Here is a 24,221-nt window from a genome sequence, read left to right on the forward strand (position 1 = left end):
GGGACTCCAAATGCAAGTAGCTGGCACATGAAAAAGGAGTCCAAAGGGTTTTGGGCCACTTGATGCCCAAATGAAGAAATGTTCTTTTGGAGGTGCTGGCTCATCCCCTTGGCCTTGTCACAGAGGCCGAGAGAGTGACGCGCCACCCAGCCAAACAAGGAAGTGAGGCTACCTGGAGTTCTCTCAGCCGAGCTGGTGATGGTACTGGCCCGTCCATTTGTGTCTGCAGTGGGGCCATCCTGCAGGGGTCCTCTGGCCTCCTGGGAGAGTCCATAAGAAAAAGAAGAGTGACTCTGACTGAAGCCCTCAAATCTCAGGAGGTAATGACAATCTGATTGGTTTGTCTATCTCTTGTCAACCAAGATTTATATACCTCACAGTCTTTCTTTAAAGAAACAAGGACATATTCACATAGAAGTCACTAGAAGTCAAAGTCTCTAACCACCCAAGTCATCCATTGTTGTGCTGGACTGGTTCCAGGACCCTCTCGGATACCAAAATCTGTGGATAATCAAGTCCCTTAAAATGGCATTGTATTTGCACATAACTTACATAATCTCCCATGTACTTTAAATCATCTCTAGATGATTTATAATACTTAATACAATGTAAATGCTATAGGAACAGCTGTTACACTGTACTGTTTAGGGATTAGTACAAGAAAAAAGTCTGTGTTTGGTATAGAAGCAATCTTTTTCCTTTTATTTTCCATCCATGGTTGGTTAAATCCACAGATGTGAAACCTGTGGACACAGAGGGCCAACTGTATACCTTTTCCCACCAGTCCCTCTGCAGTCAAAAGAAGCCTCTCAAAGCAGCAGTAATCAGCCTGCATACTGACAAGGTGCTGTCCATGCAGTGGAGGGATTACTCAGGTCACCTTGACAAAGAAAAGCAGAGGGACCATGCTAAGAAAGAAAGGAAGAAAGAAAGAACGAACGAACGAGTGAACTTAGACAAGTAACTTGCGGAACAAGGATATTAAAGAAGTTAGCAGGCAGAGCATGTTGCAGTCAAGTTCCTTTCTGGCATGAAGAACAGGGATTGTTGTGGCTCCCATTTGCTCTTAGATGCCCTAAGGCAGGAGCTAAAGAAATGGAAGAAACTCTTCCTTAGGATGCCTCTTCTCTCACTACTGCCTCTCTTGATGAGAGTTCTAACTATGTGAAAAAGGAATAGGACTTCATCCTCAGCTGCAGGGCATCCTCCTTTCAAAAAGAGTCTTATTTACAAAGGCAGAGTGAATAGAAGGGAGGATCAGTATAAGTCCTCAGTTCAGCTCAGGTGGTGGATATGACATTACTTAGCAAAGTACAACATCAGACTGAAAGGCTGCTTCCCTCCCCAAATTGAATGCAACCACCACGTCTTGGGCCCTCATGGGACAGGCAATGTTCTAATGACCATCCAGCAAGCCCATCTGTCCCAACCCTGATCCACAATTAAACTGGTGTGCCACCCACTGCTTTTCTACCACTTATAGGAAGGATTGTCATTACCTTTCCAGACAGAGGAGCCACAGCTGGCCTCTTCCTTTGTGCATAGCCAGAGAGTCGATAACAGTAGTGTGGTTTACAGTAGAATTTACCTGTAGACAGCAAGAAGCAGGGGAAAAGCGAGTAAGCAAAACTCTGTAGTTCTGAACTTGACTCACTGGTCTTGGCACATTCCTGTCCATCTCCTTCAGCCACAGGATGTTGTCACCACCATCCCACCCTTTCACAGGCCCAGCTTTCTTGCTCAGGGAAGCCAATCCCTCCCTTTAAACTTTGATTCCAGCCCTCCTCTCCCCTGTGCCTAAAGTGGGTGGGACCTTCTCTTTGGGTATGTGAAGGTCATTGAGCCATTACCCAATTAGTGCCCTCAGCAAAGATGTGAGGCTTGCATGGCAGGGCCAGCTAACAAAGTGGCAGTGTATAAAGAACAAAGATGTGGTCACATGAAAGCTGGGAGTAGCATTTCTGGGGAAAGCTAGGATGAATGCAAGTGCTGTGTGGAGGCGTAAAGGCTGCAGGAGCTGGGGCAGCACTGGCATTCACTCTGACAGGTCCACTTTTGCCCCTTCCCTCTCCTACAGCCATAGATCTTACCTCCTTCATCACCCACTATCCAGTGCAATATTGTTTTTGTGAGTTTTGGTCATCAATAAAAAGGACAGGATAAAGTGTATTAGTACTTGGTTCATATGCAACTTATTTGTTTTTTTTTAAAAAAATATCCTTCTGTAAGAAATACCTTTCCCATCTCCATGTAATTCTGATAGACTCTATCAATCATGTAGCCTGACATTACCTCTATAGAAGTAGAAATGTAATCAGGTTGGTCAACCAGAATACTACCTCCCACCATCCTCCTCAGGATATAAGCCCCTGAAATTGGTGTGTGACTAAAGGCAGGGTAACTAGGACCATAATTGGCAAATAGGTGAAGAACAGGTAGCCCTTCTCTGGTGTTGTTATCTGGAAGGAAGAAATAAATTTAAAGCTTATATTTGAATCTGACTTGGTTTTCTATTACTTGTAACCAAGAGTCTTGTTTATTATAGTATGAGAAAACCATAGCCAATTATTGTTATTTTAATTTCTGTCTTCTATTTTTTCTTATGTTAATTTTGTTTTAAAATTATTATTCTTTTGCATTAAAGTAGAAATCTAGATCTTAAAATACAACTCAATGGAACTCGATTGAATCTTCATGGAACCCTTCTCTGGTATTCTCAATTAATAAAGAAGTTTAAGTTTCAGAAATGAATCTCAAAAACCAAAACAAAAGGCAATTTCCAAGAAAATTCCAGGAAATTCTTTTCTCTAGGAAGATAGTACTTTATGTGAAAAGTATGAGCTCTGAAATCAGATCTCAGCTCAAATACTGTATCAAACACTCAGTGGTTGTATATATTTAGCCTGTTACAACTACCTCTTCATATATGAAATAAACATTACACTCATCTCATAATAATCTTAATAATCTGATATAAAGATATCAGATTATTAAGATATCAGATGTTATGAGTTTCAGGTGCTCAATTAATGTGGTGAGCCGTTCCTGCGGACTGTGGTCGCCATTACATGATGGCGCTGGCTCCGCTGTGGTCTGTGAAGGACAACTCCATATCAGAGAGAGTTGGCGTGTTGTCAGCTCCTTATCAGAGAAAGTTGGCGTGTCGTTTTCTAGCACCCTGTGAGAAGGGTCCACGTGGCAGCTTCGCATTGGGGTTCGCGGTGCTTTATTAAGGCTGGGAGGGGCATCCGATTAGGATTACAAGAATTATTAGAAGAATGTCAAGGGCCTGAATAAACTGCTGAAAGAAGATTCCTGAGTCGCGTCTTCCTTGCGGGCAAGGGGGTCGCGACAAATTAATATATCTTCTTAAACCTTTTTCCAAACCTTAACAGCACTTTTTGCTTTTTAGATTAATAAGAGTAATTCTTATCTAACATTTACCATGTGTCAGACACTATTTTAACTGCTTTACATTTATTGAGTCATTTAATCCTCAGCCCAATGAGGTAGGTATCATTATTATCCACCTTTTCCCAGCTAAGGCACAGAAATGCTGAGCAATCTGCCCAAAGTATCCCACTTTGAAGCTGGCTCCAGAGCCTGTACTTTTAGCCACTATGCTATGATGTCTGTCTCAATTAGTAAAGACAACCAGGCTAATGTTATAAATCAGCTACAAATTAAGGTTTTTACAGATAACCTAAATTAAACAATCCTGATAAATAGGTAAGTGCCTAGAAAAGGGAATAAGGGTCATTTATCCATTTGCTCAACAACTTATTGAGTATCCTTAAGTAAGAAGTACAATCTAAATACTGAAGAACCTCCAGACAAGTTCTCTGGATGGGGCAGATGGTGTGTGAATGAAAATGAGGCAGTAGTGGAGACACCAAATGGGGTATGTCAGAACCTGAGTGGCTAGAGGTCTGGGAAGGCCTTTGAGGAGGGGACATGTGGAAATGGGAAGGCCAAGAAGCCACCCAGCAAAGACTCGGGGGCGGGGGGTGGGGGCGTTATTCCAGAGAAGACAAGGCAAAGGCCCAAGACAGTAATGGTTTTATCACATTTACAGAATGGGAAAAAGACCACTATGAGAGGGGTACAATGAACTGGGGTCAGGTACAATGGGTACAATTCAGGGGTACAATGAACATGGGTTCATTCATGCTAAGCTCTCTCACCCTGGAAAAGACTGCACATTCTATTTGTACTACAGTGGGTAATAAAGTAAGAAAAGGATTGGTAAGATCTGACTAACACCTTTTGAAGATCCCTTGGGTTGCTCTATGGAAGCAGACTAAAGGGGCAATTGTGAAGGCAGGGAAAGCAGTGGTCCGGGTAGAAGATGCAGTGGCTGGCCTGGAGACTTCATAAGACCCCTTGGGAGTCTGTTTTCTCTCCTTAAGATGATATGGAACAACTCAAGATATTATCTAATTTGGAGTCTTAAGAGTTGATAGCAAATAAAAACAAGCTAGCATTTGGCAAGGGAAAGAGTAGTTTGGTTTGGGACAGACGGTTTCCTTTAAAGAGTTGAAGGGCAGATTCAATGGCAACAAGGGCAAATCACAGACATCTCTTTTAAGTACATGAATCTCGATTCATCAGTTTGGAGTTAATGAAGGGCCTACTCTGGAATGGATCTCAGAGGTCATTTAGTACAAACCAATTCTTATTAGCTGCATAAAATTGGATAAGCAACTTATAAACTTCTCTGAACTTGCTTTCCAACTGGCAAATTACAACTAAAAAATAGCTACCTCATAAGGTTGTTGTGAGAATGAAATGATGTGCTGTGTTAAAGGACCTGGCACAATTCCTGGGTTATTTCTTTTTCCAGAGTTATAATTTCTCTTATCTCAGTTAGATTCTTCATTTAATAACCTGTGTGTAGAATAGGCTAATACTTTAGTATGCCCCTAAAATTTAATTCCATTTTCTAGTCTGCCTGTCCCCTGACAGAAGAGAAGAAATCCTTTGAAGGGGCTAATTTGATGAAAATTCTATTTGGGTTAAGATTTGGTGAGCTGGTGTAGACTCACTGTTCTCTCTTGTGGCTGTCTAGAATAATGTCTTGGCAGGCTAGCTTCATCCTGTGCTAGCTAATGGCCACTGGATCAGGGCACCTGTCCTTTTGCCTGCAAAGTCATCTCCCCCCTCTGCTAGCCATTCTCATTCCTCACATGCATTTCTGAAGGTTGGTTAAGTCATTCCAAACTGCTGTTGAACATGATCGATTTCCTCTTGCACTGAACTTAAGTTATACTATTCACTATGTGACCTGCCCTTAACTACACCCTTTTTATAACTGTAAACTTTGCTTCCTATGTCTTGTCTCATCAGTCCCCTCAGAATGTGCTACTATTTAGATCTTGAATGTCCTTCCAAAGGCCCATGTTGTTAGAGGCTTGATTCCCAGGGTAATGCTATTGGCAGGTAATGGAACCTTTAAAGAAGTGGAGCTTTGTGGAAGGTTGTTAGATCATTGGTGGGGGGTGTCCCCAAGAAGGGATTGTGGACCCCCAGTTCCTTCTCTTAATGTGTTGTCACAGGGTCAATTGGTCATGAACTGGAACCTTCAAAACTGTGAGCCAAAATAATTTTTTAAAATAAATTGATTATATCAGGAATTGGAAAACTGACTAAAACAGAATTTAAGCTACTGGAGGCACATTTAGACTTTATCTGTATCCTCAAGAGAATGCAGCAAAGATGAACACATATCCGCAGCCAAAATAATCTATGGACCAACTGGCTGGACCCTGAGGGATCTCCCAAGGTAAAAAAATAACTAAAACAACCTAAGGACAGTTACAAGATGTTGGGTGGGCTCCATCTGCCAACCATCATCTTTGGAATCAAAGGTATTACCCAGAGCAGGGGTGTGGGAAAAGTAGAACAGAAATAATGAAATTTATTTTCCTTACCTGAGTAACTATCTTAATTCTTTCCTAATTGGATAGAGCTCTTTACTTTTTTTTTTTTTAGTTGTTGACAGACCTTTAATAAAGGTCTGTATTGCTGAGAATCGAACCCAGTGCCTCACACATGCCAGGCAAGTAGGCTACTGCTAAGCCCCAGCGCCCCCAGCCCTTTTTATAATTTATTTTGTGATAGGGTCTCACTAAGTTGCTTAGGGCTTCACTAAGTTGCTGAGGCAGCCTCTGAATTTATAATCCTCCTGTCTCAGCCTCCTGAGCTGATGGGATTATAGGCATGTGTCATTGCATCCAGCTTGAATAATGCTAATGCTTTTTTTTTTTAAAATTTAATTTTGTTTGGACAGTGCTCTTTACTAACACAGTTAAGAGTAGAAGGTGCTATGATAATAAAAGAGAGTTAACCTTTCTTCTCCTCCCGCCCCCCCCCCCCGCCCACCTTTTTTTTGGTGGTGCTGGGGATTGAACCCAGGGCCTTTCACATGCTAGGCAAGTGTTGTACCACTGAGCTACATTCCCAGCTCAACAGTTAGCCTTTCTTAATTCACTACTTTGGGATCCTTTCTTGCTCCTTTTGGCACAGTGGCCTGTTTATTCATTATTAGAAAAACCTAGGTAACTGGAGACCTAGTTGGTCCTTCTGTATAACATTACCTTGCAATATTTTCAATCAATAAATCACCTATCATGTAATAGATTTAATGCCAACCCGTGAATTCCAGTAATCTAGGACTCTTTGGTAATTTTCTTTTGGGGTACGGGGGATTGAACTCAGACCACTGAGCCATATCCCCAGTCCTATTTTGCTTAGCACCTCACTTTTGCTGAGGCTCTTTGAATTCACAATCCTCCTGCCTTAGCCTCCTAAATTGCTGGGATTATAAGCATGTGCCACTGTGCCAGGCTCTTTGGTAATTTTGAACCAGTAAAACTGTCTCCCACAAAGTTCCTTCCATTCCTATAGGAATGGATGCAGGGCTTGCCACTGCCGCATTTACCTATTTCTATTAACCTTCAGGATCTTCAGATTACAAGTGGCCAATATCTGTCAGTTTCTGTGAAGTGTTTGCCCACTTCTATACCTTCCACTGGCCAAGGTCTTTCCATTGTAAAAATAGTCAATGCTACAGTAAATCCTTGGGCAATGAGCTGTCCATTCCTCAAACACGAGGCAAGAAGATGATGATGCCAGAGGGAGACAGCAACATCAGGCATATTTCAGTCAGCTCCCAGGGGCAGAAGCTTGAGTATTAAGGGGCCTGGGATCTATTTATATTTGCAGTCATCAACTATAGGCAAGAAGCATAATTTCTACATATCTGTAACCCCACTACCAGAAAGACAACAAGGCTTATCCATATTGTGTCCTTTCAAAAAAAAAAAATCTTTTTTATTTACTTATTTGTTTTTATGTGGTGCTGAGGACTGAACCCAGGGTCTCACACCTGTGAGGCAAGTGCTCTACCACTTAGCTACAGTCCCAGCCCCATATTGTGTCCTTTTACCTCAAGATCCCACCATGAGGTAAAAAAGCAAGGGAGTGTAAACTCAGAGAACTGGTTTAGGTAAATGCATGCCATTCTCATTACCATAATTACTGGGTAACACTATGATACATCCTGGTGACTTCAGAAAAAATATTTATAAGAAATAGTTTCAGAGAAAAAAGGAAATAATGGAGGGGGAGAGGTAGGAAGGGTTAGTAGAGCTATAACAAAAGCACACAGAAGAATGTAGCAACAAAGGACCTAAGGTTCCCAGCTCAAACAGACAAAAAAAGTGCCTGAGCTCAGTTTCTAGGTATAGGCTAAGGTGCAGACTGACTCACCATCCTCAATGTCATAGGCATAGGCTGAGAGGCGCAGGGTGGTGGCACAGTAGTCACATTTAAAGCAGCTCCGGTGGAAGAACTTGCCCTCAGCACTCAGTCTCTCCATCACATAGACCCGCTTCTGGCAGAAATAGCACGTGTCGCTGCCCCCCAAATTCTGTGGGAACTCCTTCTTCATGGAGCCCTGGGGGAGGGGAGAAGGAGTTAGGGCAAGGCCTCTCAGTCTTCCTTCCTGGAGCTGTACAACCCCTCTCTAAGTGAAGCTGACTCTTACCAGGTGTTTTTATTTGGAGATAGACTACAAGTGCTAAAGGGCCACATTTGCTCTGCTTTTGGCTCTCCAGAAGAACAGCAGCACTCTTGCAGTAGTTATAACACACAAGCCCTTCCCAGGAGCCCTCAGTACAAAGTGAAGCCTGAATTAGTGTTAATCAACAACCAAAATTTGCTTCTGATAAAGGATCCAAGTTTATATTTTCCTAATCAAACCAAATCATTCTGACAGAATTCTTTTTAGAGAGAAGCATTGGTATATACATATTCAGTGTTCACTAGAGTGTTCCACGAGTGATTACTTTTAGAGGTACAAATGCTCTTCCACACAACATTCTAAACATTCAATTATCAAAATTCAGACAACCTTGAAAAATTATTACATGCCAACACAAGCGGCCAAACAATTTACTAAGCTCCTTGGAACAAAGCAGGTTTGTTCCCCCATAGCAGTGTGAAGGCTAGCACCAGTGCCCTTGAGATATCTCTTACCAGCTCCTTCTTGTCTAGAAGGATTTTGGGCTGCTCTTTCCTTTGAAGCTGATTGGCTATCTGCTCAGCCAATGAGCTCACTCCGCCCGTGTACATCTTTATATACTTCTATTGGTTGGAGATTATAGAATTGACCAGAATGAAAGGAAATGAGAAGGAAAAAAAATTAAGAAGACAAGAAAAAACTATTTTAAGGTGTAAAATGACTACACGGTGCAGCAGCAAACCATGCCAACACAGTGCCCACAAGCAGAGAAATGGTGGTGAGTAAAACACTGTGTCAGCACCTACTTGTGTGGGGTGGTGGTGGTCAGCATAGAAAGGAGCAGCATTTGTGGGAGATGATCTTTCCACAGGGAGAACTTGGTCTTTCATGTCTTATTTTTGGAATATATAGTTTCAGGCAGATAGGAAGTAAAAGGAAGAATGGATGAAAACACAGAAGACAGTAAGAAGGGCACGTACCCTGGTGAATCAAATTACACACAAAGGATTCAAGAGGAATAACTCCACACAAGCAATGGATGTCCACACTGACCACCATTTCAGAGTAAAGGAGAGAGTCTGGTAGACTACTTCCTCATTTAGAAATAAGTTAAGTTCATTCTTGCAAATGATAATCCACTGGGGTCACTGACTGATGTCAAGAGTTCTGGTATTACTGGTGATAATCTTTATCTTCCTTGTTAGCACTTGACTCATATAGCAACTGTTACATGCAGCAGACATTCCTGAGCTCTGTTGGAAAAAGTCTTCTTGCCCATTTTCCCTGTTAATATTTAATGGGGGCTTGAGAACAGCATAAGAAAGCCTTATGATCTATCCAAGCACTAATGCCAAAGCCTTTTAGGCTGGGTGGGGCATCTTAACCACACAGTGCAGCCATGTAAACAAGTTTCTTAATCCTGAGAAGTCAAAATGTATTTCTAGTCCAGAAGGGATTATTTTTAGAATTTGAAAAGGTAGAAGAAAAAGAAAATCCAACCAATTCAATCCTCTTCCTGGCAATATTCAAGAAATAAAAGGAGAAATGTCTGCATGATAAGCCATCCTGCTCACACCACGGGCTGGTACCCAGGGCAGCCCTGCTTTGGAGCCTATCCCTGGGAATGCAAAGTCCTGCTGGCAATCTTTTAGGGACTCCATATCCAAGTCACTTTCCATGTACTATGTGCTTCTCTTTTCATGAATTATGTGGAACAAGGGGGATCTCTGACAAATTCAGGAGGCTGTGAATCTAATTCTGACTCAGAAACACAGTAGGTGTAGTTATTTTGGAGAAGTAAATAACCCCCTTAGGAAGTGGTTTGAATAGACATACATAAAAGGGCATGTGTAAGAGTTCTGGTATTACTGGTGATAACCTTTATCTGCCCTTGCCCAACCCATGATATGCCATGGCTGGGCAGGGGCAAAGAGAAGTGCTCTGGGGATGGGGAGGGAGCTAACTCATGTAAATCTGGGAATAACAGAAGCACAAATGAGAAAAAAAATACTTTTTTGGTTGCATAGCTCAAAGCTTAGCTGGAACTGAGAAATCATATTTCTTAACTCAAAAATAAGGAGATTTCCAAGGATTGTAGCCATTTGTCTATTAACTTCATAGCTATAATCATTAGTAGTTGAGAAAAAACAAGTGGTTCTTAGATCTAAACTTTCTTTAGATTAGGGACATTGGAGACACTTAGGCCTAGAATAGGCAGACACTAGGCAAAGTGGAGCAAATCATTTAGTAGCTGACATTGAGGGAACAGAAAATTGCATTTTTTTTTTCATTCTGTCGCAAACAAGTGAATGTAGACCAGATGTCAAACATGTGGCCAGGACACTGTACAGCCCCTGTGCCCCCACTGCACAGACAAGACCCTTCTCTGATGGCCAGAAACCATCATCCTCAGTAGTTACAGCCTGGGGCTGCTCATGTGTAAAGGCATTTGTCACATTCAATTCTCAGCAAGGTGGTGTAACACTAAGTACCCCCCACCTCCCAGAGGTGAAAACTTAAGTTGTTTGCTTTTGGCAAGAAAAGCAGATAGTTTCCTTCTCCCTGTTCTTAAAAAATAGTCAAAGCATAGCAATCACTAGATTAAAGTACTGCACACCACACACATGCATGTGATTCTGCACATATGTACCGCAGAGTCTAGTACTAGCTCAAGAAAAGGAAGCACAAACAGAATGGGCAAAAAGACGCTCTAATCTCCCTACAAACTCCTCTATGGCTAGATCAGTGCTACTGTGGGAAATAGCAGCATTCATTACTCACATGATTACAGGTTAAGAGGCACTCAGAATACTGCAGATTCACTATTCTGCTTAAGTGATTTCATTACAACATGTAATACATGATTACAAAGGCATATGAAATTTAAAAACCCAATGGCTAAAAAAATTATTATTGAATATAGTTAAAATACAATCAAAGTAGGCTTACTTTGACAGACTTTGGCAGTGTTAAATACAATTCAGTGAAAGCCAGCAGCCTCTTTAATTTATGTGTCTGCTGTAACCCTCACACATACAGACACACACCATTAGCTTCTTACAGGAGAGAGGCCAAGGTTAAGACCTCTGGACAGAAGGCATGTGTGAAAGTGAAGTGAGCAGAGGCTGCAGAGGAAACATGGTTTTGCCAATTCTCAGACCATGCTACCTGTCGAAGGGAGTCGGAGGAGGGAGAGGCAGGGCGGTTGGAGGAGCGGAGACTAAGAGAAAGCTCCCACTGGTCAACAAAAAATCGACGAGAAGGTTCAGGCTCTGTCTATAAAATACAAGATGGAGGGGGAAAAATCAAAGGAAAATGTTAAATTAAAAGTCATACCTCAAACAAGAAATTTTGACAGTTTTAGACCCTTCTACTCTAGACCTCTATCTAATCCATATGATAAAGAAATATTTTTAGCTCCCAGAAGCTCAAGTGGCTCCCTAATCAAGGCTCCCATTTTGTTTTTTACTTATCTTCCAATGCTTATAGTGAAGCGTGCTCTGAACATAAATAGTGCATTTTTGATTGTGTGTGTGCGTGCGCGCGTGCGAGTGTGTGTGTGTGTGTGGTGCTGGGAATTGAACCCAGGGTCTTGGGCATGCAAGGCAGGCATTCTACAAACTGAGCTGTATTCCCAGCCCAAATTTGAATCCTAGTTGTAAAAGATATGCCACAGAGATATGTCGTTCTTCACAGGTAAACCAGCTATGAAAGCCTTGTCTTTTCTGGGTTGGTATTCTTACTCCACCCGTCCTCTAAGTGGGCAATTCTGCCAGCTGAGTGATAGGGTAGGCGTCGGCAGGTACTGCAAACATATACCTTGTCCCCTGCGGAGAGCCCTTTCCCTGGCCCAAGGCATGCTTTCTGGGTAAGGAAGAATTCTGCCACCACCCCGTTATTCAATTAGCCTTCTAATTAGCAAGCAAGAGAGACAGTAAATAGGGCTAAGCTTGCTTTTTCTGTATCAAGGGCAGGAATAGTGCTTATCCTCCTTCTAGTGCTTGGAGAAGTTCTGTTTGCCAACGAGGCCAGTCAAACCTCAAGCAATAAATAGGAGACAAGACTCAAAGCTCCCACATCTTTTGCAGACTGCACACAACACATACAGCAAAAATGAGCCAGTGTTTTCTTCAGCAATTGGCCCAGAGAGTGAGATAGGTGAAAGCGTTAGCAAGTAATAACTGCTTAGTTTCCTACCAGGTTCAAGGTGAAATATTTATAGGCTTGGAGGAACAGAGGTACTACTATTAGGGTAATGAGAAGCTCTCTGCTCCTCCAGATCCACTGCACCCCTTACTTCAGCCAATATACACTCACAACATTTCTGGGGGTAACAACATGGAATGGCAGTTATCTGGTACCTAACTAGCCTATACTCTGCTCCAGATGCTCAGCTAGCTCCCTGGTCCTAAGCTCAGCATTCAAGGTAGATTCAGCTACAAAAGCCCTCAGGGAGTTGGGGATGGACTTTGTGGAAGAGTACTAGTATCACTCACCAAAAGGCCACAACAAGACTGAACATCCATCCCCTTAGCATGACAAAGTCGACAGAACTTAATGAAGGAGCAATAGGCATCAAAAGCGAGCAGTGTACACATGGTACTGGAGCAGTGGAAAGAAAGTTTTGGAAAAACATAAGTGTTGTCCCTCCAAAGTATCTAGCCTAGAGCTCTGTACTGAGGAATCCAGATACTAGCTCCTTGGGGAAAAAGGAAGAAAAATCCCCAAACATCTATTGTCTTTTGTGCACTTCCCCTTGGTAACCCTAGACTTCAGAAGTGTTGCTCCTGGCCAATTTCTTCTTATACTCAACATACTTCCCTTTCTTCTTCTTTAAGGTGTTAGTAAAAATCATCAGAACCTCATTAAAACAGACATTCTCCAAAATGTAGGGTACTGTCCTGCTCAAGGAAAATGCCTACTTTTCTTTTTGAGAGATGTAAAGTACAGCCTGGGATGAAGGCTGGGTTCCCACAGTGCCTGTGGAAGAAGGCAGCCCTAATAACCTGCACGATAAACAATGAGGAAAATAAAATAAGGCCTAGCCATGCTGAGAAGGTGCAACAGACAGCCCCTTCACCTTGATCCCTAACCCAGCACTCCCATCTTGACAGCATATAGCTGCCTGGCGGCAATCTGGTGAGAGAGCATAGTTAGAGTGCTATGGTTAGTTTCTTAACAGATCTGAGAAGTAACCTGATTTACTAACTGCATTTTTCAGAAAGGATAGACAGAAGAGGAGGTAAAAACAATATAAAGGGCTTATGTGAGATTAGCAACTATAGATAACCTACTCTAGCTGTAAAGTTATCCCCATCTGGGGATCTTTTTTAAAGGAGGGGGATAACAACAATAACCAAAAGTCTCATAAAATAAGCAGGCCTCTTCAACTGGTCATCTATGTTACTGAATAAATTATGATGGTCAGTTGCAATCAGTGATTCCTCCCTTAGTTTTTTAAAAAAGACCAGTGGAAGCTTTTCATTATGCATACCCATATTGCCATCACCTTCTTTCCACTTATCCTTTTCACTCTTGATAAATCCTCAGACTGGCAAACAGCATTTCTCTTAATATTTCTACTTCAAGATCTATAACTGTCAAAAGTTACCTGCTTACTTACATAGACCTTTCTCCTGAGAAGCTATCCCTGGCAGTTAATGCTTTTCTCCCATTAACACATACTTTGGGGGTAGAGGCTGAGTGACAAATGTGCAAAAAGCAAGGGGAAAAGGGACCATCCTCCATGCCCCCTTCCCACTGCCCCACCACACAGCGTGCCCCACTTCTTTGGCTCTTAGCATCCCATGCCACGGGTTCATGCTCTTTTACCCTCTCATGTCGGGGACTCTGCTTGCCACGGCTGTCAGCATCAAGATCCCTGTATGTCTGTTGGCAACAAAGTAGAAACTTAAGCTCCATTCAGATGCTCTATTTGAAACTACTAGGTGAGAGCGGGACATTCAGAGGCAGAAATTCATTTCAATGCATATCCCCTGTCCCTACTGGTCTCCACCCAACTTACCATAACCCCAATCAAATTCCAGGACCCAAGAACAATTTTTTGCACAGCCATTCTGTCCACCTGGCCTCCAATGAGGTCAGCTATATAGATGAATAAAAAACTAAGGTTAGTACAAAGGTGGAACAAGCACACTTCTTTCACACAGTGGCATGAGATCAGAGGCATTCAATTGAAGGTTAGTAGGGTGAAGTTTTCCACAATAAGATATTAGAAAGAAAAGGTGCAGAGGTAAAAACTGGCTGGAATAAATAACCATTATGAGCCCAGAGGAAACTCAGGTAGACCCTCAAGAAGAACATATTTTATTATAGGGAGAAGTAGACGAAGACTGGAAGCATTTTCAGTTTATAGACAGGAATACATACATGAGAGAAATGGGAACCTGTAACACAGGCACAGGGTTGCCTTGCTGAACTGAGGAAATCATTAAGAGCAATCACGAGAATGGGGAAGACCCCCATGCTCATCTACTAAGGACAACTAAGGACTTTCACCTTATACCATGTACTGGTGCAAAATTGATCCAAACCTTCCCATGTGGCTACCCAGAAGCAGACTGTCTCCATAAGCATAATGAGGCCAGAGCTTGGGCTCCTGAGGCTCATGACCAGGATTCAATTTTGGTTCCATTACTTCCTGTGTGGCTCTATACAAATTACTTGGCTTCTCTACCCTGTGCTCAGTCTCCTCATTTGTAAAATGAAGATAATAATGGTACCTGTTTTGAATTGTTATGAGAACTGGCTAAGATGACACACAAAAGAAACTTGGGTCATAGTAAATGCTCATAATTGTTATAATTGTTAGCTATTAGAGACAAAGAATTGGGCAGTTACTCCCCGCGCCCCCCCCCCCCCGCCCCAGTACTAGGGATTGAACCCAGGGCCTTGCACATGCTAGACAAATGCTCTACCACTGAGCTACACCTCCAATCCTGGTACCTGAATCTACCATGGCTCAGTTCTTAAACCAATGGACATACGTTGAACCTCTAAAATCAGACTGTTATTAGTAGTCCCCTTTTAAATAGGCTACCTTAATTGAGAAAATGTCTTTGCACAGATCCTGCCCTCCAAATTAGCATTTTATTTTACAGGGATATACCATAAAGGTCAACAAAGCCATTCTATAAATAAATAAGTATGCTTGCCACAAATATTCACTAGCCATGTCTGTGGTTAATATTCTGTGTGTGTGTGTGTGTGTGTGTGTGTGTGTGTGTGTGTGTGTGTGTGTGTAGTACTGGGGACTGAACCCAGGGCTTCATGAATGCTAGGAGGCAATATATCATAGAGTTACCACCCTACCCCTGTAAAACAGCTTGAGTGATAGGCCTGGAATGTGAGTGGGGCAGATGGGGAAGGGTGAGCATTTGTTAGGAGGAATTGGGTAAATAAGAATCAGGGCTCTCAATCAAAAGGAATCAAACTCACGTAGGGAGGTCCTATAAAGCTTCCAAATGCCCATTTTAATCACAACTTACAGAAAAGCAAGAGAAAAATGGCTGCTTTAAATGAGATTTTATAAAAATGCATTGCTATCAGGGCTTGTAGGCCTCAATCTCCACAAAATATAGTTTTATATTTTAGTTTGTGGTTACATACTTATATTCCTAGGATGGAAACTAGATTAAACTGCCCAGGATTTGAATGTACAGTGCATTATCCTGAGGTCCATTCAGGAAATGCCAATTTGTAGCACTATAGGTTGTTTCTGTTACAAATTGTTTCTACAAATGGTATATAACATTTAAGTAGAAAAGAGGGATTACTGAGTTGGTCTTTACACAGGCAGGCAAGAAGACAGATAGGACATAGAGCATGCAGAGAAGATCACCTGCTGTTCACTGTGCACCTGACAGGCAGGTGAAGTAGGGGGAGGAGAAAGTGTGATCACTTTTTTTGGGCAGGTCCGAGAACGTTCCTTTTCCCGTCGCTTTTACACCAATAGACACAAACAGAGAGAACATTGTTCAGACAATGGCTACATGAAGGGTAGTTCTGGAAAGGCTGATGGGCATTTTCCGAAGCAACCTGGGAGGCCCCTTCCTTGGCCCTCGAGCCTCAAAAGCAAATCACTATGTGGTTAGAGAGGGTGGCTTGTCACAAACTCTTGATGAGCTCCAGGTTGGACTGACACCTTCTGTTAGGCACTGATAGCACAGGTAATCTATGTAGCTGGTGAGAACTTGTGATGTAGCACTTTCTAAATGACAGGAATCAAGGGATTTGGCAGGGAAGTTGGAGGACAGGAAAATGGTCTTAATTATAAGCAGAGAAAAAAGGCATTCGGGTCCACTATAAGTGATATAAGACTATCTCTTAAAAGTTGGTGATGCACACCCCATAGCAACAAAGCAGAACGCACAGGTATTTGTGATAATATCCTACCTACTCTTTTCACATCCTAAATAACATTCAAAATTTCTGAGAATACCAAGGTAGGACAAAAAGTACAGGAAACAGGATAAAATAATTAGGCATATTTCACTAATTGATACCATATATATCTTCATGACTTTTTTTCCTCATTCTGCACCTCTAAGAAAACTTCTCTGCATTTGAGAAGCAACTGCACATTATCTTGGGCCTCTTTGATTCCTTTCAGGTAATTCTTAGTTTTCTCTGCCTGGGGTAGGCATACATGTAAAGCCTGCAGGAGGAAGGCTTTAGTAGTCATGAGACCAGGGGAAGCATCCCCACTGTTTGTTCCCACCTCAGGTAACAATCTACTTCCAAACCAAGGCTGGTTCTTGCGCAGAGTTTGCGTACAGGATGCACTTCTGGGATCAAACGCAAAAGGAGTAGGGAAGGAAAGAGCCACAGTGATTATACAGGAAGGTTAGGAAGAGAAGTCATTGGCAAGCAGAGTTGTTATTCATTTCTCTTCTTCCATACAATGACTGAAATTGAAACTGATTTTCTTGTCAACTCAGCAATCACTGCTGTGTCTGTCACACCCTCCTGCATTAGTGGGAACAATGTCAAGAGAAGCACAAAGTGAGCCACAATGAGGTGCTCCAGTCAGCACCCAGTTCCTGAAGGGAGATGAAAGGCCAGCAATCAGGGCAAGACAGAGCAGCAGCCAAAGTGTTCCCAAGTTCTTGTCTTTTTAGGTATCTGTAGAACCTGACATCGCATCCACCTCTAGTGTTCAGGAGATAAATTTAGAGGCCAACACTCAGGAAAAGATTATTATGTGAATATTATAAATTTCAAATAATATTCACAATCTCCAACTTTATAAAACCTAAAGCATATAAAGATCTAACAAGGTTTTCATTACTTGTGATTTCTTATTTACCCATCTACTTAGTTGCTCTATCCAGCTATAATCTCTGGTACTTATTCCTAGAACCTATGTTTGACTTTAAGGGTTTTAATCTGCTGTACAGATGGCTTGTTAGTATCACCCTACTTCACTGATTGTGACCATAATGACCTGATTACAAGCTATGTAAGTTTGGATGAACAATAATCTCCATACCAATCCCTGAAAAATGCTATAGGCTTATCAGACAATCCATAAGTAGTCCCATAAAATCAAGCTCCTGATGCCTCTTCAGGGCAGCACCATCAGATTATGAGCTGATGAGTCCATCTTCACAGGACTGAGGCCATGACTCAGCCAACGTCTCAAGCCACATTCACTACCCCACACTTCCCAGTAAGCCCACCAAAGCTATACCAGGCACATGACATATAGGATTATCTATCCACCCACTTGCGTAGATTGCTTCTGATCTTCCCACTTTGTTTCTACCTCAGGCTACCCTCTGAGTCTATAGAGTTTCTAGAATCTAGTTTAGAATTTGCGTCACACCTCAATATCCTCAACTAAGATTACTTTTCAAATCTTATCTTCCACTTCAAGCAAGGGTAAGAAAATAAAATACAGTAAATTTTTGATGAAAACATTTCAGAAGACCTCTCCGAAGCATAGAGAAAGGGAAGTTTGACTTTAGCTATGAGTTTGGACACCACTCCCAAGATTCCATCTTAGCCTTATGGGTCATGCCTTTCATGTGGCATATTGTTATAGTTTTAGAAAGTAACATTTTTCCTGAATGCAATTTAAATAAGGCCCAATTCAAGGTTCTTCAGCATATCCTGTCAACAGAGGCTATGTTACAGCACAAGAGGTGAGTGAGGCCAACTGTGGAAGATGCTAATAAAATCCAGGATCAGCTTATCTGACCTATCATTATCCTATCAGTTCTACATGATATCAAACTATGAGAAAGCTATTCCAGGTTCTATAGAGCAGAAATTTGCGCAATTGTGATGTGAGAGAAAATCTAACAGAGACTTCCAATTCCTCAGATAAGTTTCAGATAGGTTTTCTATTATAAAACAGGTATTGTTATCTGCTTCTTTCTACACTGTTAGGATGAGCAATTTTCTGGGAAATCCTAAAACATTTTAGTGACAATGTCAAAAAGGGTGTTTTGGAGGGTGGGGGTGAGGCGGTGGGGGTACTGCTAGGGATGGAACTTAGGGTCTTGCACCTGATAGGCAAATCCTCTGTCACTGAGCTATACCTGTGGTCCCCCAAAAGAATATTTTATTAATTAATCATTATTATATACATTTTTGAGATTAAGATTTCCTATGTTGCCTAGGCTGGCCTTGAATTCCTGGGCTAAAGCAACCTTCTTGTCTCAGTCTCCCAAGTAGCTGGGACTACAGGTACACTCCACATTCAGGCAAAAAGAGTTACTTCAAGTATGGACAAAACCCAAGAAAAATGCCCATGACACCTTTCTTTGTACAAGGTTTGAAACAAAACTATACTTCAAAACTACTGTCATGGTTATCATTTCCCCATTTCATGTGAAAGGCTCTCTCCACTGCCCCACCTCTACCCGCTATTCTCAGGTCTGAAGAAGTCAAGATTCTCCCAGCAATGGACATGAGTAGAGAAGCTAGCAAAAAGTTAACATGGGACAAATGTTACAACAGTTAAAGCCCCAAAGGCTGACATACCTAAAAAGCTTGTCAAATCACTTCAGCTAGTTTCAGCACCAAATTAACAGTCTGCCTTTTAAACTGGTTTCTCAAATCCCAAGGAGTTAACTGAATCATGGAATTGAATCAGCACTGTCTGTTCAATGTTTTCTCAGAGTTACTGCTCAAATGAGCACAGAGCCTTCTAGCCCTTGTGAGCGAGGCTTCTCAAGGGCAGGTATGAACACGGGCAGACCCAGAAGCAGGAGTAGGGTGGAAAGACCTATGGCAACAGACCCCATCCTAATCCCTGAGCAGTTCCTTTACCTGTTTCCACTGGGGGATGGGAGCAGGGAGACCCTGCTCAGGCAGGCAGCAGGTCGGCTGGCTGACCCCACGCTCTTGTGTCGGCTGTGACACACAGGCCAAGTGTGGGTGGGGGACAGACATGGAGACAAAACAAAATAAAATACATTAAGGTAGGAAAAGACACTGAAAAAAAAAAAAGTACCCATGGAAGACAGACATTGATCTATGAACTGTGAGAAGGCAGGTGGAATTTACGAAAGGAAGGAAGGAAGGGAAGGAAGGAAGGAGCCCCCCAAATGAAAAGCAAGTACAAAAAAGAAGAAAAAAAAGAGACAGAAGCTGTGGTTCTCATTATTCTTTCCCTAAACCCAAAGCTCTCTGTCTAAACTATTAACTCTAATTTTGAAAACTAATGAGGAAAGCAACCTTTTCTTGGAAGCAATTTACCTCCCAAAGAGGGCATTGTAGCCTGCCTGAGGAACCTGGGGTTGCCAGAACATCCAGGCAACCTCTAATGTTTCCCAGTGAATAATACTATCTTTCCTGCAAACCACAACATGAAAAGATAGGAGTACAAATACTAATAACTAAAGATGAGATGTGGTCAGAAACCAAGAAAATCAGTGCCACCTGCCTGGTCCATAGGGACAATGGTTGATAAAGAGTATGGAGAAGATAAAGAGACAAAGAGAACAAAAAGAATAGGCCTCCTGTCCTTTGGATAACCTTTCAGGTTATCAGGGAGTTTTATAGGAATTTTGAGTATAAATATCAAAATCCCAATGCCCCCCTTTGTAAGAAGCCTTGGTGAAGCAAGGCAGTGACAAGACTTAACAAGGACACCTCAGGTCAAATACTGTCTGGTACTCTCATGCATAAACTGGGGTGTGTAATTTAGTATCCAAATGTTCACATATTCAGTAATATCCTAGAAAAATACTTTGCAACACACAAAAAAACAGCTTTATTGCAAGAATGGTTACCTCTATTTCATCATGAAAGATGGGGAAAAACTAAAACAACCAACACTAGAATGACTCAGCACATTTTGGAAAATGCCAAAAAGATTTGGGAACACATGGGAATGTGCCTAAAGTTAAATGAAAATAGCAGAATAGAAAAATACATTTTAAAATGACCACCATTATGAAAACAAGAAAGCATGGGGGAGGGGAGAAAACCAGAAAGCAATGCAGGAGTATATTAGCAAAATTATAGGTACCTCAGTTATCTTTACTATGCTTTTCAGCATTTTAATCAATAAGCACATACTTATTTTATAATTTAAATATGTGTGTGTGTGAATTTATACCCGTGTATAGATAGATGTATAATTATATATTTTTTAGATCCCACTTGACTTTGATAAAGATGCCTCAGACTTGTGCAGAACATAAAGCAGCACTGAATGCCTAAGATGAGCTTAGGAAATACACATCTCTATCACAGTCAGACAAGAGAAAATTAGACACTAGTTTTGAGCGACACGGTCCGTCTCACTGAAAAGGTCCTCCTTCCTGTATGACTTGGCCAGTCTGGGTGGGAGATGTGCTTACCTGTCTCCTTATGCCAGTAGTCTGTGCGGGCGCATTCTCTTCAAATTTGGCCAACAGCTGGGTTGCCATGTACTTCACTTTATTCTGGTTTCCAACAGCAACATCCATCCTCCTGTCTGTCAGGGTGCTCACCAGTGTTGGTCTTTCTCCTCTGTAGCCCCTGGGAGTTTCCTCCTGACAAATGGCAAGTACCAGAGAACCAGACTATTATAGGTACCCTTCACTTACTTCCTCCTCCCTTAAAGAAGTGAAATCAGGATCCACACAGTAGCTTTAGGTTGAGTTTAACAGCTCTCTTTAAGGTACCAATCTCCAAATAGTCAATAAGACCCTGGCACATGGGGCATTATAAGAGTTTTTGGACTTGTGCTGGTATCACCATTTCCCACAAAAGCCTCTGTAGTTGGCCAAATGTGTGACTCCAAAGAGATAGGAAGGTCTAAGTGCACATGTATATATATGTTTCCTGGTTGTTCTCTAGAAAATTAAATAAAGATCCACAGAAAAAGCTGCTCACAGAAGTTCCCATAAAGGATCTAGTGAAACCAATTTGGGAATTAACAATTTAAACCAAAAAGGAAAACTTAGTATAATAATTCTAGCAAATCCCGAGATGAATCTCACCTCCTCTGATTGACTAGTTTTTCTCCTCTTTCCAGCTCCATCCAAGTCCTTTTCCTTTTTATCCTGCACCAAGAAAAGAAGGAAGCTATATCATTCCATTCACTACACTTTGTCATTAACTTGCAGTTACTAGAAAAATGACTCCCACGTGTTGGTACCTTGGGAGAACGCTTCCGAGAGATAGTCTGCCCAAGTTTGCTCAGGAAGGAGATAGGGGATTTGGTGCTGGCTATCAGAACTGCTTTTTCCTCAGCATTCAAGTCCAAGGTGTCTGTAAAGAGAAATCAGCAGTGTTCAAGGACAGCCCTCGAGGGTGCTATGAAGTCCTGACCAGAACCACTCTGTCTTCGAGGGGCTCATGGAAAGGAATCTCAGGAAGCTCTAAAGGCAGCTCTTTGTAGAAATGCCACAAAGGAAATGCACATTTGAGTCTGGACATTAACCCTTCTCTTTTCCACCCACATGAACAAAACAAACTCTTTCCTCAATATACTTCCATTACAAAAAACTGCCCTTCTGCTTTTTTAAGGTCCTTAAGTGCTAAAGCCTTACTTTTGGTAATAAAAATTTCAGGACAGAGAGAGGGAAGGGGAGAGAGCAGAGCAGAGCCTAATAGGGTCATTGGTTTGGGTAGATGTAGAGGCCATGGTCTTCGCTGAGTATACTAAGGGGCTCCCCCTAAATGGGAATATTTTTGTTAGAGTTGCATGTTTCGCGTATGTAATCAGGAAGAGACTCAGATACCTATAAGAGTCATGGACTAGAAGACACTCAGGAGTGGTACCATAAACTTTATGGATTCCAAAATTTTATTAGTATCAATAGTAATTGAAACTAATAAAAAGAAATCACTAATATTTATTAAGTGGTCCCATATGCCAAACATTCTTTGTAGCATATCATAATGTAATTATGTGTATTATCCCATTTTACATATTACATACATGAGGCATAGGGAAATTTAGTAACTTGCCCTAGGTCAAACAAGTGAAAATACTGGGATATAAATTCAGGTCAGATACCACGGTCAACACTGTTAGACATTATACTACATTTATTTCACAGGGCAATAAATGACAATAAGAATATTTTTTGTAGCCCCATGATAAGTAGAGGCAGCAGGCTAAGAGCCAACAAGAGATTTTTGGGAAACCCTAAAAGGTAGAAAGAAAACTAGAAAGGGAACAGTTACAGAAGAAAGAATAGTAGGGCACTGTTACAGAAGCTGAGAAGAGAGAATTTCAAGGAAGAGAACATTTATTCTATAGTGTTGAATGATGCAGAAGAGGCAACTACGTGAGAATGAGAAAAGAATATGGAAGGATGATTCTTCCTAACTGTAGAAAACTGTGTTGAGAGAGTAGTACAAAGATAAGATGGATTTCAAAGTGTTATAAAGTTTAGGTAGTAAATAGAGGCCACAAACATGAACCACTTCAGAAGGGCTGGTTCTGAGGAAAGGAGTAGGAGAGTTGAGGGGAACAAAAAAAGTTTGAGCAGGAATGATTTTTGCATATTTACAGATTAAGTAAAAAAAAACTTTGTAAAATAATGAATGGTTTAGAACACATGACTAGAAAAGAGAAAAATAATGAAGCAATTTTCAGAGAACTCTACTGATAACTGAGACAACATTTCAGTTATATTGCATAAGAAATGCCTTCTATCCTAAGTTGGAATTAGGATCTCAGCAAACACAGATCTGCTTTGCCTCCACATTGAGCAGTAGAAACAGAGTAAGCCTGAGCTTGGTGGTATTGTATTTAGTGGTACTGATGAAGGGCACAATTGGAAGAAAAGACAGAAATGCCTGGACAATAGCTCAACAGGAAACTAAGAATTCCATACCACACCCACCAGCTCCTTACCAGTAGAGGAGAGTGAGTCCTTAAACATCTCATAGAACTGAGTCAGGTACATCACCATGGACAGCTTGTCAGGCTCCCCAACAGAGGCCATGTCTTTGCCTGTCATGATGGGAGAGATGCCCAGTTCTTTCTCAGCAATATCAAAGGCCAGCTGGTTATTCTTTTCCACATTTTGTTCATCCAAAGAATCAAAATCTCTGAGAAACAGGACAAGGAATATAGATCAAGATGGGCTGACCGTCCTCAAACCAGAACATACAATATCACGGGATCGTAGTCATTTCTTGGTCTTTTTGACTAAAATCCAGGGAGCAGTGCATCACTAGGATCTGAGAGCAGACCTGTTTTTCTCATCTCTTATTCTCCTTCCTTTGACTAAGGAAATGCAAAGCATCCTCAAGAAGAAATGATTAAAGATCTATCCAATAAAGGAGAAAAAGAGGGAAAAAGTTGGCTCCTCTCATCTTTCCAGTGACACAAAATGTAAACTCAGTACAGGAACTATCTTTAATATAGATTCATCTATACCCAAGTGCCTACATATAAATGAATGTCAAATAGTAGTATGAATCCTATCTGGATCAGACTGCTCCTAATAGCCAAAGCTACTACCACCATGGCCCTTGGCCCTGGCAAGCTGCTAATGTCCTAAAAATCAGCTCTGGTAAATCTTACACAGCTTTCTCCTGATGGGAAATTCTAAAACCTACATAAGATTTTCCCATTGCTAAATTTCCTGAGTTTTCCCAAGTATTTAGATTAACAAATATTTCCTATTGGGTTTGAAGCTTCTTGCTATTCAGAGTGATATCTGACAGCATTATTTTTTGGGGGGGAGGGGGTTTGCTGGGAATTAAACCCAGGACCTTG

At 41.6% G+C, this 24,221-nt stretch overlaps 1 protein-coding gene across 8 annotated transcripts in view; it reads right to left on the minus strand.

The window, feature by feature from the left end:
- The window catches only part of Mical3 (microtubule associated monooxygenase, calponin and LIM domain containing 3), a 216,196-nt gene that overhangs the window by 76,896 nt on the left and 115,079 nt on the right, over positions 1-24,221 (minus strand). For 2 of the 8 annotated variants that reach the window (XM_078015555.1, XM_078015556.1), the window contains exons 13-19: positions 23,352-23,548; positions 21,642-21,754; positions 21,484-21,546; positions 20,860-21,033; positions 7,771-7,957; positions 1,500-1,588; positions 173-260 (exon numbers count right to left, since the gene is read on the minus strand). In XM_078015555.1, the coding sequence (XP_077871681.1) occupies positions 173-260; positions 1,500-1,588; positions 7,771-7,957; positions 20,860-21,033; positions 21,484-21,546; positions 21,642-21,754; positions 23,352-23,548 (911 nt within the window). Of the gene's footprint in view, positions 1-172; positions 261-1,499; positions 1,589-7,770; positions 7,958-8,538; positions 8,647-11,191; positions 11,300-13,855; positions 13,913-15,884; positions 15,984-19,321; positions 19,406-20,859; positions 21,034-21,483; positions 21,547-21,641; positions 21,755-23,351; positions 23,549-24,221 lie in introns of all 8 variants that reach the window. The other 6 variants (XM_078015557.1, XM_078015550.1, XM_078015553.1 and 3 more) reach the window with 6 other exon arrangements.

This window comes from Ictidomys tridecemlineatus, chromosome 6 (assembly GCF_052094955.1).
Source record: "Ictidomys tridecemlineatus isolate mIctTri1 chromosome 6, mIctTri1.hap1, whole genome shotgun sequence".
Taxonomy (NCBI): Eukaryota; Metazoa; Chordata; class Mammalia; order Rodentia; family Sciuridae; genus Ictidomys; species Ictidomys tridecemlineatus.